Source organism: Erithacus rubecula (assembly GCF_903797595.1).
Source record: "Erithacus rubecula genome assembly, contig: SUPER_Z_unloc_5, whole genome shotgun sequence".
Lineage (NCBI taxonomy): Eukaryota > Metazoa > Chordata > Aves > Passeriformes > Muscicapidae > Erithacus > Erithacus rubecula.
In genome coordinates this window covers 377,017-394,514 of record NW_027635819.1, presented here as the reverse complement: position 1 = coordinate 394,514, position 17,498 = coordinate 377,017, and the positions used below count along the sequence as shown (strand labels likewise).

At 49.6% G+C, this 17,498-nt stretch overlaps 1 protein-coding gene and 1 long non-coding RNA gene across 2 annotated transcripts; both read left to right on the top strand.

Moving 5' to 3' along the window:
* Window positions 1-6,427: 6,427 nt before the first annotated feature.
* Window positions 6,428-9,463, top strand: LOC306815003 (maestro heat-like repeat-containing protein family member 7; the record flags this gene model as incomplete). Its single annotated transcript, XM_079331572.1, has 9 exons — window positions 6,428-6,566; window positions 6,701-6,765; window positions 6,874-7,023; window positions 7,203-7,351; window positions 7,673-7,820; window positions 8,066-8,253; window positions 8,343-8,480; window positions 8,760-8,874; window positions 9,047-9,463. The coding sequence occupies 9 exons, from the start codon at window positions 6,428-6,430 to the stop codon at window positions 9,461-9,463; spliced, it is 1,509 nt and encodes a 502-aa protein (XP_079187698.1).
* Window positions 9,464-10,303: 840 nt separating this feature from the next.
* Window positions 10,304-11,146, top strand: LOC306815036. The gene is made up of 3 exons (XR_013777305.1): window positions 10,304-10,344; window positions 10,635-10,691; window positions 10,988-11,146. It is a non-coding gene; the product is annotated as an uncharacterized lncRNA (long non-coding RNA).
* Window positions 11,147-17,498: the final 6,352 nt, after the last annotated feature.

Here is a 17,498-nt window from a genome sequence, read left to right as displayed (position 1 = left end):
CTCTCCCCCCAGATTACTATAATTTACAAATTAGGGAGCTCTCAGGCAAAAATATGGGAATGAGGAATAGCATTTCCTAACTGGGAAAATGAAAATAGAAATACAATATTAAAAAAAAAAACAACCAAAAAAACCAATCCCAACCCTGACAGAGTCAGAACACAACCTGATACCCCATCAGTCAGTCAGGGTGTTGGTATCAGTCTGATCAAATGGTGGCTGCAGTCCTACTGCAGTGACAGATGTGGTTCAGCTGAAGCAGTGCTCCTGTAGAAAGTGCAGTTTTCCTCTGAAGGTGCAGGGATGATGTGGAAAGGGCCAGCTTTCCTATGGAATCCAATGGAAAAAAGGTAACTTGCTGTCCAAAATCTCAGTTTTTCTCTAGGTAGGAAAGGCTTGTCTCCTCCCCCTGACTGGAGCATGTCCCAATGGGATGATGTAATTTTATCAGTCATACAGTAGGATTAATGGCTGAGCAGCAGATGATATCTTCCTGGAGGGAGGATGGCTTGTGGAAAAGATAAAGATGTTTGCCCCATCTTGTCTTAAAGATGGCCTATTGGCAGATAGTATGTGCCACAGAGATAAGGTATCACTGCCCCACCTGGTTTTAACACATTTCTGATCACATCAACCCAACACAATCTGGAACAATTTCCTCGTGCAATAGTCTTAATGGCTTTTATACCTTCCTCATTTTTCTTTTATTGGAATTTGCTGACTGCCCATTTATCCCATTAAGTAATGCTATTGCTATGACCATGATTTACAGTTATTGCTTCTAGTGTTACAAGGAACTTGCAAAAATAAATAAAGACATGGCAATTGATTAATTTACTGATCATACTCATTGTAAATCAGAAATGAACAGAAACATTAGGAAAGAACGAAAGATGATGGTAAGTTATTTCAAAAGTGGGTCTGCTTGCTAATTTTAAAAGATTTCTCTAATAGGTTGCTTTAATTATTACTGTAGAAGTTAATACTGTCAGTACTTTTGGGTTGTTACATTTTGCCTTTGATTACAACGCTTAAAATTCAAGCATTGAACAGAACTAATTTCAGTTTGGTGTTTCAATTTGGTGGCTTAGATCCACGATTAATTTCCCAGATTTTGGCTATCACTTAGTTGTGTTGATTCTGCTTGTACAATCCAGACATCTTAGTTAAATCAGACATCTTTTGAGGTGCCCTACTTCTAAAATTTAAGTGTAGTTACCTTTCACTTTTTATGTTCGTTGCTAGAGGACATGTAAATGTAAGTGCTAGGTTATAAAATGTCTTAATTAGAAGACATTGCATTTATGTTTTTCTGTCTCATAATATTTGCTTCAGGAAAGATTATTTCCACTTATCAGTCATAATGGAGTAGACCATACAGAAATCATAGGGGCAGAATTTGTTATGTAAATTTCTGTCAATGACAGAGGTTTAGTAGAATGGGTTTGGCTTATCCTCTGCTGAATCAGGGCCAGCTTGGGGAAAATACATGTATCTTAACCTTTAGCATATGCACCTATGATAGCCTGATTTTTAGTACTGAACATATGTTATGAAGAAAAATGGAAGGAGCTTTTTGAGCAATGCATCACTTGAGTGATGCATTGAGTGGATATAGATTTAGGTCTCCTGACCCAGGAATTTAACTTTCTTTCCATGCTTAAAACTTCCCCTTCAGTTAATGCATTCATTAGGCTCTTTTTCATGTAGCCCTCAGTTCTCTATCTGAGGAAATGTCTAGAAATAGAAAAGATTAATTAGTTTGAATAACAATAAAAAATAAATTAAGACTGTTTTTTAAAAAAGTCAAATATGTCTTCTGATTGCTCACTTTTTCTGTCTTTCCACTTATGTACCCATTAACCCATAAAGCTCTTGTCCACCTATTCCCAGAATTCCTTTTCAGGAAAATGACTAACCCATTTGAAATCATACCTGCTGTGATTGCCTGTGCTTCTTTGGCTGGGGGGAAAAGAATTCAAGGATGCTCCCTGAGGCCTTCCTGATTTTGCTCAGCAGATGAATTTCAACTTGGGGACTCCTCCTTTGCCTGCTTGTTCCCAGCCTCATGCCTTGCACCCCTCTTTGCTGCTGTATGGTGAGGACACACATGTTCTGACACCCTCAGCTTCACCTCCCACAGCTGGCCCCACTTCCAGGCTCTTCCAATGCAAGGTGGGACCTCCCTGCTTTTTCTCCTAGAGCTCATTCATTGCTACAAGAGACAATTTTGCAAAGTGCATGCAAGCCATAAAATTTAGGCATTGACAACTCGTCTCTCATTTTCAATATTCCTCCTTTACTGGAAATTTCCTGTCAACCCATGGTAGAAAACATTCAGCTATTCCTCAGAAAAATCAGAAGATCTACTTTGAAATGCCCTTGAATTTCTAAAATTACACGTATTTGCTTGACTTTGAAATGTTACTATTAAGTTTTAAGAGATAAGTTGTTAAAAACATTCATTCTATGAGATCTGTCATGAACAGATTAGGTGCTTCTCCAAGGGACTGCTGTTCTTTCAACAAAACTTCAGAAGCTCGGATTAAGCAGCGGATCATAAGGAGAGTACTCAAAAGCTAAGGCTGATGTTTTCTTTTTCTCCTTTCTCCCAGTTGCTTTAGGCTGAACATTTCTCCATTTGTCAGGATAAATACATAGTATTTTCAAAAAACCCTCACTTTCCTCAGAGCTGTGAGTTATAAAGAGCTCCTTTGCTTTGTGTTGGTAGAATTGTAGTTTCATCATTTATTAGATACAATTTTTTTTCCAGCTGCAGACTACAGACTTGCTTCTTTGTGTGTAGCGAGCAGATTTCCTTCTAGTGGTTTAAGGCTGATGGGCCAGGAACAAGACAGTTTCTAAGTAATTTTTTGCTCTGCACTTTATTATTAACACAAACTAGTAACTTGTGATTTGTGTGTTTCCTCTTTGTTTGTATATTACTATAATGTATTCTCAACTGATTTTTGTCTACTCTTTAAAATGTCTACAAAACTTCAAAGTAAATCTCCTCAAAATAGATTGGTTTTGCTTTTTGTTTTGCTTTGTTTTTTTTTTTTTTTGTTTATTTTGTTTTTTTTTAAATAGTTTAGGCAGATTGAAAGAAATAAATAGAATCAGAAAATATTCTAAATGCAAATTTCTGGCAGAAACCCACTTAAGGTATAAAGGCAGCATAAAGGTTGTACAAAGGCGGCAACAATTATGATAAAGGTTATTGGGGTTCCATGTTTATTGTTTGGTGTTTTTCAAGAAAGCAATGACATATGAATTCCATTCTTTTTATTACAGAGATATCTTTGTCAGCAAAGTTTATGACACTTTTTCTATTTATTTCTTTCAATCTACCTACTTTTGAATCCACCTAATCTATTAGTCGATTATTATTTATTAATATTTATTCTAAAAAGTGGAAATAACTAGAAGAATGCAGAAATTAAGCTGCATTTAAAATATCTTAGTAATTTAATGAACAGGGTGAAGTAAATTTTTTTTAAAATTTTTGTTTGTTTGTTTGTTTGTTTGTTTGTTTGTTTGTTTCACCAGGGGTCTGATTTGGTGAGTTGTTGATAGCCTCTTATGTCCTCAAATTAAATTTATAGCAGCAAGTAGTTTTTTTGAACACAGACTGGGAATAAATGTTCTGAAAAATGTGTCTTGGCTGTGAGACATTCTGGTCATTCTGTAGGACTGAAGCACCTACATGTGGGAGCTATATTGTGGAAATCAGTCCCCAGTGCTCTGGGAAATCTGGCAACTGGATTTTTTGAAACTTTTAGCTAAACCAACTTACTTCTGCTTTTTGCTGTTTTGTCACCACGTTCAGGAAATACTCTGGGAAAAGTACATAAATTCTGTTCTGACTGCTTTGAAAAATGAAGAGAAAGAGTGTTTAGAACTCTGCACATACCAGTGTCAGGGAAGGGAGCTGCTTTGGGCTGATGTACAAGCAAGACAGTGAACAAATTTGCACATATATTTATGTGGAGAGGTTGGTGCCTGTGGAAGACAGGCCACGATGAGGTCCGTGCATGCAGCAGGGGACCAAGACTGATTTGCTCTACATGGAGAATAATATCCATACCTCAGAAGATGTGAGGGCAGGAGTAAAAAGAGGGAATCCTTAACAATGTCTGTGACTGTGGGGGCAAGTGCAGGGCTGGGGAATACAGAATCAGAAGAGAAGTGTTGAAGGGCATGGAAAAGTTGAAGAAGCATTAAAGAGGGAAAGGATAAAAGAGGAAAACAAAGTAGTATGACCAGATTATATTTTTTAAAATGTAATAATAAAGGATGTTGCATATACTGTTTTAGAGAATGCCAAACATTTGATTAAGATACTTTCTCTGCTTGCATAATGTAATGCAGTTTTCTAAATAAAGACTAACCATTGTATTCTAAAGTCTACTAAAATCCATTAAGAAAAAAACTACTATTTAGAAAAACAGTTCTTATAAGGATTAAGTTCTTTGAAAATTCAGGTTTAGGATGGTGAAATAAAAGTAGAGATGACATTGAGCAAGTGATTGAAATTAAGATTTTAGTACTCCATTAAGTACTTTTGCTAAGAAGCTAGTATACCTGAAAAGAATATAAAGTGTTTTAGAACAAATTTTGGCTGTGCAACCCTCAAAACCACAATTCTAATCTAAACTTTGGTTTATCGTTGTGTTGTTTCACGTGCTCAGCAGGAGGGGTGGATTCCCCTCATGGCAAGCACCATGAGGCTGGGGAGTGGAAGGGACTCTCCCATCTCTAGGAGTGTCTCCTGTGAGCTGCTGGCACCAGTCAGAGAGCTGATTTGGTGATGGGCAGCTCGGGAAACCAATGCAAAGTTATTTGGCTTTCACGAATCCCAGTGGATCAAGTGCTGGGGGGTCTTTGGGCTTCCGCTCTCCGGCTCCGGGCTCGCTCTGGGGCCCGGCCCGGCTCCGGCTCTGCGGGGAGCCCTTAGTCCGGCCCCGGCTTGGCTCGGCGGGGCCGCATGGCCCCCGGCACCGCCCGCATGTTTGCACTTAATGACCTGCATACAATTTGAACTTCTTCATGCCTGCATAAGATTCTCCATCTCCTGAACCCCTTAATGAGAAGGAATTAAGCATGAAGTCCACAGAGTTCGGCGGAATGAAGATAAAGCTACTGACGGGAAGAGATTGAAAAGATGCAACTGGTAAGTAGATGGAAAACTTTTATTTTGTGGGGCTATGAGGGGATTGTGACTTCACTAAAATTCCTTTAAACTGTGAAATATACTTGTGGAGGATGAGTGTTGAGTTGAAGACTTTCCTTGACTCGGGAAATGGAGCTCTCTGTTTTGGGACTGGAATATGAACAGAGACATTTGATAGAGGAGATGATGAAGAGGATTTTTCAGCAGCCTGTCTTTAAAAGTAGCAGCCCATGTGTGCATCGTAACCCATAACACGGCTCTGTAAAGACTGTGGGAATGAGAGGAAAATTCATAATTCTGTAGGTGCCCGGCAAATGCAGACTGTGAAGGTGAAGACACCCCCTAAGTCTACAGCACAAAAAGGAACTTTTCTCTCTTAAGTGAACTGAAATGATTAATTGGGTGGGTTACTGACTGAAGTGTTCTCTGTATGTGGTTGGTAAAAAAATGTGGAATGAAGGGAGGAGGGAATAATCTAGGAATCTTATTCTGAATAATTTTTTCTTGTGTTATTAATAAATTTCTTCTTGTACTTTCTTTTTAAATTTTGAGCCTGTGTTGTCTTTACTCCTAAACCCTATCTCTAAAGAAAATGAAGTCTTTAAAATTGGAAAACGCTTTAGTCACACCGTGACAGCATTCCATCACACCTGGGCAATATTGGTGGAGGGAGGGGCAGGCCCAGGCAGGTGTCAGTGTGTGCAAGGGCCCTTTGTGACACGGTGCAGCGTGGTCACCGTGGCACAGAACGGGACAGCGTGTCCAAGGGCTCATTGTGACATGCGGTGACATAGGTGCTGGCGGTGACACGGCCACACCACAGTGCTCGGTGCACGCGTCGGGCCAGGACGGGACAGAGCGCTGTTCCTTGCTGATCCGGAGCTTTACTGAGACGTTACTCCTGCAGGTGACCTCGAGGCCAGACCACAGCACTTGCCAACCTGTGGCCTTCCCGAGGCTTCTCTTCTGCAGGTGCCCTCGAGGCCGCACCGTGGCACTTGGTGGCGCGGAGCTTTCTCGAGGCATCTCCAGTCCCTGCAGCCTCTGCCATCGAGAGCAGACCGTGGCATTTGCTGACCACGGTCCTTGACCTGGAGGAGTCCCCTGTCCTTGTGACAGGAGCCCTCAAGACCAGAGCGCAGGACTTGCTGTCCTGTAGCCTTGGCAAGACTTCAGTCTTGCACGTGCCTGCAAGACACGACTGCAGGACTTACTGACTCAGATTTTTCTGAGCCATCTCTCCTCCAAGCAGCCATGAATGCAGGCAGTGAGGTAGAGCAGAAAGCCCCAAGCATGCCCAAGCTGGCCTTGGGGAAGGAGGAGAAAGAAGGTGCTGGAACTACCCCAGCACAACAGCCTGAAGAGGTGGATCACTTCCAGGCCCCACAGGAGGGTGAGTGATAGCCCTCAGCTGTGCTCCATGCCCTGGAGCCTCCTGGGTCTCTCTCTGCCAGGGGAGCAGGGCTGGCTCTGCTCTCCAGCCTCTCCCGCAGCCCCTCAGCACCAGCTGCATTCGCTCTTTGCCAGGTGCAGCCACGGAGCGCACACGAGAGCAGCAACGCAGCCGTGGCCTCTTCCGCAGAACAGCGCAGGTACTGCAGCCTGCAACCCCTGGGCTGGGCCTGCTGTCACTGCTCAGCCCAGCACCGTGCTTGGAGCGCTCCGTGGAACCTCCCTCCCTTCTTGCCCTCCTGCTACAGATGGTTTGCATGTTCATGAAGAGAATGCGTGAGGAAGAGACCAGCGTCGTGGGCACTGTGGTCAGAGCATACCCTCCCATCTTCAAAACTAAGACCAGTGCTGCCCTGCTGGATATGCTTGTGCAGGAGAGTCCTTCCAATCCAAAGCAAGTAAGCAGCCCGTGGCCTGCCTTTGATCCTGCCAGGAATTGTGTGGCCTCTCAAGCCATGCCTGCTGGTCACTGGAAGCCTCAGAAGCCACGAGAGTGAGGCCAAAGCTTCGGGTCGCTTCTCTGGGGCACCTGGGCAGCTTCTCTGGCAGCTTTCCAAGTCTCCTGTGCCTTCTGCAGGTGCCAGCCATGGTGAGGTACATCCACCAGTGGCTCATGGCCAATGAGTGGCCCGAGTACAACGTGTACAGGCCCCTTCTGGACCTGGCAGAGGCACAGCCCGCTGAGGTGGTGATGGCTCTCCTGCGCGTGGCCCCATCGTGTGACAGGTATGGGGCCCACGTGCCCACAAGGCTCAGGGCTCACCAGCCCTCCAGGCTGTACAGCCGGCCCCAGGTGACTGGCAAACGCTGAATGCCAGGGCCCTCTGACTCCTCCCATTGCCAGCCCTGGCATGTCAGTCCCCAGCGTGCTGCCCTGCTCCCTCCCTGCCCCTCAGGGGCCAGTCCCCACAGGGCTGGGCTGCCTGGCTGCTGCCAGTGAGGGGCAGTGGGCAGAGGCACGGCTGGCAGCCAGCTCAGCTCCCCGCTGCTGCCCAGGCCATGGTGCTGTGTCCCTGGCCACCCTAAGACACAACTCTAACCCCACAGAGCTGCTATGGCCATGTGGAAGAACATCATGTGCTCGTGCAGGACTGCAGAGCCGGCCATGCTGATACTCCTGGATGTGCTGGCCAACTGGCCAGAGCACAGCACAAACACTGCCGATGGGGACTGCAAGGCTGTCCTTGCCCTGGCTGTGAGTTTCTGCAACTGGCCTTTGCTCACCCCAAGGTCACCTCTCCGTCAGCTCTCCAGCCTCCCTCCCCCACGGCATCTCCCTGCCTCGGGGGCCTGGCTGCATCCTGGCCTAGGGGCAGCTTCAGGGCCACCAGGCCCGCAGCTGCCCCTGCATCTCCGCTGGCCTCTGCCTCCCGCGCTGGGGCCCTGACGCACGGACACCTCGGCACTGAGCGCTGTCTCGGGCTGCTCTGTCCTTTGCAGGCAACTGTGGTGATGTGGAAGATCCTCCAGGAGCCCTGCGTCCCACACGTCATGTCCGTGCATTTCCCCCGCCTCATTGCGCACCTGCTCTTCCAAGTGCTCTCCAGCACACTGGAAATGCCAGAGGCGGTCCTTACCTTCTGGAAGGGGTGCCAGCAGCAACACGGCCTTGCCACCAACCCCAACAGGTACTCCACGCCAGTCTTGCTGTCCCTGCCGTGTCCCCGGGGCAGGAGCCAGTGCTCCCAGTGTGACCTGGCTTTTGCTCTGCACACAGCTTTGCAGTGCAGACCCTGAAGACCCTGCTCTGTCAATGGCACTATAAGGATGTGGTGGTGGCACTGGAAGACAAGCGTGCCTGGGACACACTTCTCTGTGCTGACACCCACCACTGTGCTGTAGGTGTGCTGGCCAGGTGAGATTCCCTTCTCCTCAGCTGCCCCCGGCATTTGTTCCCTCTGCCAGGGGTGCCCCGCACAGTCCCCGTGGTTGTGGGCCAGTGGGCTTTGTCACCAAGGGACAGCCAAGGAGGCTGCAAAAGGCTGGCGGGGGGGGGTGCCCAAGAGCAGAGCCTCCCAGAGGGCCCGGGTCCCTTTGCAGGGTGGCTGGGGAACGAGCAGGCCTCTGAGAGTCAGTGCAGGGAGAGGTTTGCCCTTGCTGGCTCAGGTTTCTGTTTTCCTTTTTCTCCTGACAGTGAAATGCCCCACGCGTGCATAACCTTGTGTTCCAAGATCGCCTTCCACATGCTCGGGCTGCTCGACAAAGACATGCCATACTGGGATTTGGCCACCATGGCGTTCCTTGTTGAGGTGAGCTCAAGGCCAGCGCAGCCTGGCTGAGCTGTGTGCCAGCTCTCTGCCCTCTCCCAGCCGCAGCTGCCTGGGACGCTGCCCGCGCCCTGTGCTGCTGCCTGGGCCCAGCCCCGCGCGGTTCTGGGCTCCTGCCGGCCGGCTCTCCTGGCAGCGCCCCTGTGCCTTTCAGATCCTCGAGCGCCTGGCCTGGAATGAATGGCACGAGCGCCTCCTGGGCATCTTGTCAATGAACCTGCAGAGCGAGTGCAGGGAGAGGCAGCGCCTGGCGCTCAGAGGCCTCGTGGTGCTGGGCAAGAACATCTCCATGGTGAGAAGGCGGCAGCGGCTGCAGCCGTGCTGCCGGCGTGGGGCTGGGGAACGCGGTGGCTTGGGCTTGCCTGGGCTTCGGGAGCTGAGGCAGCTGCTCCCAGCTGTCCTGCCTCCCCCTGCAGCCGCCCGAGTGCTTTGGCACAGGCCTTTGGCTTCTGGGCCCTGCGGCACCAGGGGGGCGTTTGACACGCTTGTGTTCCACGCAGGCCATACGCATGTGGGGCCTGCACTCAAGGCTCGTGGAGCTCCTGGGGGAAAAGGACAGGGACGTGATTAACATGAGCATCGTTCTCCTCGGCTGTATCTTCCCATACAACGGCACCAAGATAGAAACCCCCCTCGCCCTGCAGCTGGCTGACATGCTCCTGCCACTCTTTGACAGCGTAAGGCTCGCTGCCTGCAGCCACGGCCACTGGCGGCTGCCCGCACACTTTGTGCCCTGTGCATTTTCAGGCTCGTGCCCAGGTGGGGGTGAAGCAGCCCACGACTAGGGCTTTTTATCTTCCTTTCCTACAGGATGATAGCGAGGTGCAGTTGAGCTCAATGTTCGTCTTCCGTGATATGATCGATTTTTCATCGGAGATGATACAAAGGGCCCTGAAGAAACAGGTGCGCAGGAGCCTGCTCCCGCTCTCCTTCCACTGCTACGACGAGAACCAGCGCGTGGCTAAGGTGAGGACTCGGCGGCTGCCGGCAGCCCCCTGGCCGGAGGCTCGGCTGCCTCCTGCTCTGGCACCTCACGGGCTGCAGCCTCCTCCTGGCCGTGCTGCAGGGACGTGGCTCCTGTGCCCTGGGCTGTGGTGCCACCTCCGCATATGTGCTGCTCTCCAGGTCTCCAGGGCCACGCTGCATTCCTCAGCCACGCTCCTGCAGAGGAAGGACCTCCTAGAGGTGCTGCAGCTGGAGCAGACCTGGACTTTTGGCGTGGTAAGGACGGCCCGGAAGCGCCGGACTCTCCGGGCTCTGCGGGCAGGGCAGGCCGGTGCTGGCCGCACGGAGCGCGCTGCCAAGGGGCTGAGCCTGCACCGACTGCACCTTCCCTCTGCTCTCCGCAGCTGGCAGAGGACAGGAGCCGAGCGCCCGAGCACCTGCGGCAGGTGCTGCGGTACCTGGAGAGCCCGCAGGAGTCCCTGCGACAGGCGGCCATCAGCTTCATCGGTGAGCCAGGAGCCCGGGCTCCCTCCCCTCGCCGCCCCGGGCCGGCGCGGCTCGACCCCAGCCCCGGCTGCTGCCCCGGCAGCTTCTGCCATCAGGGCCCGGCGCCGCGGAGCCCCGGCTGCCCTCGGGGCTGCTGCCGCCCTCCCGCAGCCGGGCCCTTGGGCGGCAGCGTGCGGCAGGGCCCGGGCTGAGCCCTGCTGGGGGCACGAGGCCGTGTGGCCGCAGGGCCGGCAGCGCCGCGGGCAGGGAGCAGCGCTGCTCGGGCCGTGACAGGCTCTGTGTGTTCCCAGGGATGGCCGGGCTGCACCTCAGGGGGCACAAGCGAGAGCTGCGGCGCGTCTGTCAGGGTGAGTCAGGGCAGCGGGCTGTCGGCCCCGCCTGCCGGGGGCAGCGGCAATCCCTGTCCCGGCTGCCGAGGGCTCTGCTCCCTGTGTGGACCAGGGCTGCCGTGGCCAGAGCAGCCACAGAGATTTCAGGGCCACGTGGGGCAGTAGTGTCCCCTAGCTTCGGGCTTATCCCCTTGCTCCCTGCTTCCTCGTGGCCATGGCCAGAATTGCCTGGGATGGGATGGCCCCGGCATGGGGGTCTCCTTGATTCCCACAGATGCGGGATCTGACCGTGGCTCTGTTCCTCTCTCTTGCAGCCCTTGAAGAGAAGGCGGAGGACATCAGCCCCGCCATCAGAAGCCAGGCTCTGGAAACAGCCATTCTGCTGCGGGCAGCAGAGAAACATTCGGGCTGCATCTTTGGGGAGCTGCTGCATCAGTTCCGCGGGGCGTGCAGGAAACGGGTTTCTCAGTGGTGCTGTGTCCGGCTGTGGTGCTGGAACGCTGAGGAGAACTGAGTGGAGAGGCTCTCTGCCAGCTGGGGCCACAGTTCCACAGTGAAAAGGATAGACCCAAAGAAAGCCTCTGTCAGTGTCATTTAAAAACCACGTTCAGAATTAAAAGTGTTACAATAGTTACTTACCGTTTGTTCCAGTTAAATGTTAGTCCAATCGAATGTTGTACTCCCCAGTTTTAGTTTATGAGTTGAACCCTTCCCCACGACCCCTGTATCCCCATTTCCTTATGACCCCTGTATCCCCATTTCCCCACCCCCTCCTGGCAATGTCGCTGCTGCTCCCCGCCTGCTCCTCAAGCTGCCAACCCCAGCCAAGATTAAGCAAATCGATAAGCTCCCATCATGGCCAGTTCCAAGGTGAAAGTGTGAATGACGATGAGAGCACCCGAAAGCCGTAAGCCGCCACCAAATATAGATCCACAAAAGGCACCATTAAGTCAGCAAAACAGTTAGCTACTGCAGAGAACCTCCATCCTGGCACAGTCGTCACACTGTCACCTGAAGAGCGCTGCAGCAAAGGGACACCCTAGACCACACGAGCCAAGTCGAGTTTCTGGGAACGCCCGTGAGGATGGAACCCCCGACTCTGCAGCTCCGGCTCCAGGATCACCTTGGGGCTCCTCCTCAGCGGCATCCGGCGGGAGCAGCGGCGGCGTGCGCAGCCCCACGAGTTCCCCTCCCACGGCTTCTAATAAAGGCCTTTAAAAAGGAGAAATTGCCTCCCGGCCCTGTTTTTAACATACAAGGAAAGAGGGAAAAATGGGTCATCATGCTGAGCAAGTGGAAGATGGCCATGCAAGCAAAATTAATCCACAAACACCGGAGGTTTGTAATGGTAAATCTCTTTCCCATTCATCAATCAGTGGAATCCCTCCCACTATTTCTTTTATCTCTTGGTGCTAACCTGATCTAGCAGCAGATCTACAGCGTGTTTGTACAGACAAAGGTAACATTCCTGTCAGGCAGAAGCCCCTTGGCCTTTGGTTGTGCTGAAGCCGTAACGCTGCCGGCCGAGCGGCTGGGCAGGGGCCGGAGCTGCGCGGATCCCTGCCAGACCGGTGCCTGCAGATGGCCACAAGGCCTCTCCCGGCCGGGAAGCGCCATCCGTGTCCCCCTGCCCGAGTGCTGCCGGCTGGATGGCTGAGGGCTGGTGGGAAGCCCTGAGGCATTGTGTGCCAGGGGCCATAAGCAGCCCTCAGGCAGCCGCCTTGTTCCTGCCACCTGGCTGCTCTGGCGCTTGCCAGAGAGCCTGCCGTGCCTGGCTGGAGGCCTGGAGGCCGGGCCTCGGCAGGAGGGTGGGGACACCCCCGAGGGGCCGAGGCCGGCCTGGGGACAAGGAGGCCAAGGGGCCCTGCCAGGGCACGGTCACCGGGGGCTGCCAGGGCGCTGGGCAGAGGCAGAGCTGGCAGCCAGCCCGGGCCCCCACGGCTGCCCAGGGCACGGAGCTGAGACCGAGGCCCCCCTGACACAGAGCTCTGGGCCCGCAGAGCTTCTGCCTCCCTGGGGAGGGCGGCCACGTCTCCTCCAGCAGGGCTGCCCAGTCGCTGCCCGCCCCGGCGGCTCTGGGCGCCGCACAAACAGCACCAGAGCCAGCACAGGAGCAGCAGCACCCCGAACCCAACACCTGCTCCACCGGGCATCCGCACCGGCCGCCATGCCAAAAGGGGGCAGACTGGGGGCTCCTGTCCCGCTTTGAAGGACACGTGTCTGCCCAAAAAGGCAGAAGCTTCTCTGTGAAATGCAGAATGTAAATCGTCTTCCCCCAGATTATTATAATTTACAAATTACAATAAATTATAAATTATAGCTCTCAGGCAAAAATAGGGGAATTAGGAATAACAGTGTTTTAATAGGAAAATTAACACAGAATTAAAGGATTACAAAGAACAATCCCAAAAACACTGAGAGAGTCAGAATACAACCTGATACCCCATCAGTCAGTCAGGGTGTTGGTATCAGTCCGATCAAATGGTGGCTGCAGTCCTACTGCAGTGGCAGATGTGGTTCAGCTGAAGCAGTGCTCCTGTAGAAAGTGCAGTTTTCCTCTGAAGGTGCAGGGATGATGGGGATAATGCCGGCTTTCCTATGGAATCCAATGGAAAAAAGGTAACTTGCTGTCCAAAATCTCAGTTTTTCTCTAGGTAGGAAAGGCTTGTCTCCTCCCCATGACTGGAGCATGTCCCAGTGGGAAGATGTAATTTTATCAGTCCTACAGTAGGATTAATGGCTGAGCAGCAGATGATATCTTCCTGGAGGGAGGATGGGTTATGGAAAGGATGAAGTTGTTTGCCCCACCAGGTTTTAAAGATGGCCCATTAACAGATTCTCTGTGCCACCTCGCTTAGACAGATGGTGATAGATTACACATTTCTGGCCTCATCAACCCAACACAGTCTCATAAAATATAGAAGAAAGTTTGGATATCACACTTAAAGGAACCATAGTGCTAGGCTGATGGTGTGATTTGATGATCTTTTCAAACCTTAATGAGTCAATGACTCTATGATTTGAATACCATCTGCTTGCCAAGAACATTGATGCAGAGGAAGCAATGAAGAGAAACATCTGTCACATCACAGAGAGAAAAAGAGCTGCACATCATTTAGTAAATCATTTGACAAGGGATTCTTCTGAATATACTCTTGATCTACCATGGCTGTTGAGAATTGGTTAGAAAGCCATGGACACAACTGTGGATATGGCTCGGCTGAGGCCTTGTTGCAGGAGAGCAGCTCCTGCTAAGTAGCAGCTAGGCCTTGCTCTTAAGCAGATTTTGCTGAGCAGCAGTGTTTGCTTTTAAGAGACTTTTACAAAAGCAATGCAGCTAGCATAATTTGCAGAGTTAGTCGATAAGTAATACATATGCCCATTGTCCAGTCAAGGCCTTAACTTCCAGGGAAGCATGTAGCAAGCGAGGTGTAACCCTGGGACGGATACTATATAGCAATAAGTATAAGAATAAGGGAAGTAGGAGCAGCAGAATAGCACCTATGCTTTTTGGCTAGAAATTCAGTAGGGGTGATTATCTCACACTTGCAATAACCAATAATAAGAGAAGGCATACATAGTAAAAACCAATAAGATTTTACTAATATGAATAATGCTGATTTATGCTATGTTGAGCTAAAAAACTGTCTAATGCTTTCAATAAAGTTGGATTATGCTTTATCAATCACATTGATTGGCTGGCTGATCCCCTCGCTGTTCCTCCACGAGCTGCTCTGCTCCCCCACAGTGGCCCCCAAACAGGGACTTCCGACCCTGAGTCCTTCTGACCACAGGGCTCGTTCCACCGCAGCGCTGGAGGTAAGCGAGTGGGGAAGCTCCAAATTGCAGCGCTTGGAGGGCAAAGATTCCTGTATGCTGGCATACTGCTGGTTTCCGTGCCTGGGTTCTCCACATTCCGGAGGCTCGCCGTCCCGATTACGCCGACGTACAGCGTTCACACGACTGTAGTAAAGGCTGCAATGTAATGTGTGCACGCAAATTAATCTTGATTGCTGAGCTGACCCCTTCGTTAGTTTAAAAAACTAAAAAAAAAGGGGGAAATTATGGCTAAGCAGACAGGACAAGCGGCTTTTAATTTATTTAAATGCTTTTTAGAAAAGCGAAAAGTAGAAATAGATTATAAGAAGGACTTATTAAAGTTATTAGACTATGCTAGGGAGAAAGGATTTTTTATTGCTCCTGAGGAGCTTTTTACAGTTGAGGAGTGGAAAAAACTAGGAGATTGTTTAGCTTGGGAGGTCATTCGGAAAGATGTCTAAAAGGCTAGTTCAGCCTTGGCAGGCTATCTTTAACTCTTTAGAAGCATTTCAGGCTGAGAAAAAAATTGTTGCTGTTGCATCCGTACGTTTAGATGGTAAACCTCTTGCTGCAGCGCGAGCTGCACAGGCTGGTATGTATGTTTTTGGGGGAAATAATCTTCCAGATCCACCAACTCTGTCACAATTTACAATGCCACACAAATCTGTTTCTGTTGCAGCTTTTCAGTCTCCTTCTGTAGCAGAGTCCTCTGCCTCTCCCATGGACATAACGAAACAGCAAACTGAGCAAGTTTCAGATAAGGAAGTTGAGGAAAAAGCAAAGATGAAAGTAGAAATTGAGGCTAGAGATTGGAATAAAATCATGGGGGAAGCAATTGCAGCTGGGGACCAAAATTTGGTTGCAAAATTACAGGGAGACTCAATAGTTAAACAGCAGGCATTTCCACTTACATATTCTCCTACTGCAGAAGGCATGCAGGTAACAATAGCTCCTTTGGATTGGAAGTTGTTAATGCAATTACGTAGTACAGTAATTGAGGCAGGAATACACGGGGAGCCTACAAAACAAATGCTTAATTATATTTGGGGTTCAGGACTATTGTTACAAGAGGACATGAAAAATGTTTTTAAACTAATTATGACACAATCACAGTTTATGCTATGGTAGGCTCATTTTCAAGCTTCATGTGAAGAAGCTGCACGTATTCAAAGGGCACCTAATGACCCACTTAGGGGAGTCACAATTGACAGATGTATGGGAATAGGTCAATTTGCCAGGATACACGCCCAAGCATTATTGGGCCCAGATATAGTAAAGGAGGCAATGCGATTAGCTGGGGCTGCATATGATTTAGTTAGAACTGAGAGAGGAGAATTACCATTCTATATGCATATTAGACAAGGTCCACAGGAGTCATTTTCTAGTTTTGTGGACAAGCTTACTGCTGCAATAGAGAGAGCAGGAGTACCTCAATATATGCAGGGGCCACAGCTTAAGGAATGTGTTATACAAAATAGCAATACACAAGTAAGATTCATTATAGCTACATTATCAGGTGATTGGACTGTAGTGGATTTGTTAGATCATATGAGTAAAATTCCACACGGAACTCAAGCTATGTTAGTTGAGGCTGTTAAGGATTTAACATTAACTCTAAAAGGCAGGCAGTCTCAGGATCAAGCTTTTGCTGTTGCTGCACTTGAGCCATTAAAGCCACATAAATTTCAGACTGCTGACAAGTCTCACTCCAATGTGAGGTGTTTTCGATGTGGGCGGAATGGCCCCATACAACAAGACTGTCAAACTACAAATGTTTGGTGCCGTAACTGTCAGCGTAACTCACATTCCACAGACGTTTGCAGATATAAGTCAGAAAACGGGAAGCTGAGCATGAGGGGACGCGGCGCGAAGACACCGACTGCGCACCAAGTCACCCAAGTACCTCCGGTAGCCCCTCCTTGTTCCCTGCCTGCCAACGTCAGCCAGCCACCGCAACAGGTTCCTGCTCCCTGCCGGTGAACTTCAGCCAGCCTCAAGAGGGAGACTCGGCCCGGACTTGGCAACCACAATAGACATTGTACTTAAAGACTCCAAACCTTTAAAGGTTCCTACTGGGGTTTGTGGACCTTCAATTTTAAATGGACAATCTTATGGAGCTTTATTATTGGGACGATCTTCAACTATTTTACAGGGACTAACTGTTGAACCTGGAGTTACCGATGCGGATTATACAGGTGAAATTATGATTATGGTTCATACACGTTTTCCTCCTATCAGTATTCCTGCAGGAAGCCTCATAGCTCAGCTGATTCCACAACAGCAGCTGATTAAGGAGGCCCAAGGACCACTGTGAGGAACTGGTGGATTTGGATCTACAGGAGGTTTGGTATTACTTACTCTTACAATGGATCAGCGCCCTGTTGTGGAGGCTATATTACTTTTTGCTCAACAGGAAAAGCGACTTTGAGCCTTATTGGATACAGGTGCTGACATTACCATTGTTGCTAAGCATCATTGGCCATCTGATTGGCCACTGCAAAATCGTCTGGAGGCAGTTGAAGGGGTTGGACATGGATTTTACAAAAACTGGCTACAATTATTTCTGAAAGAGCTGTTTCTCGGAGAGTGGAGGATGTACCCATTGACATTACTATTTTACAGGGAAAAGATCATCTCATGGGTGCTCTCACACAGCTCACAGCGGATCATCAGACACTTGTTTTGGAATGGCTTTGTACATCTGTGCAACCTAGGACACAAGGACCTGCTGAGATACAATATATGGGTAGAGGTTACGTGTGTGTTATTGCTCCCACAGGACCCATTTGGGTACCCAGCAAATGGATTTGTCCAGTGATTGATGACAGAGGCTGCACCTCCTCCACCTCAGACCCAGGAAGAAGAGGAACAAGAGGAGAGAGAGCGACTGAGGGATCATCTGGCAATACAATCTTTAGTCCAACAACTCGAGAGTCTTCTGAAGAGGAACATTGAGTGGTCAACTCTTTCTGATTTGGAAGAGTTTGCTATTTACCAGCCTTCATT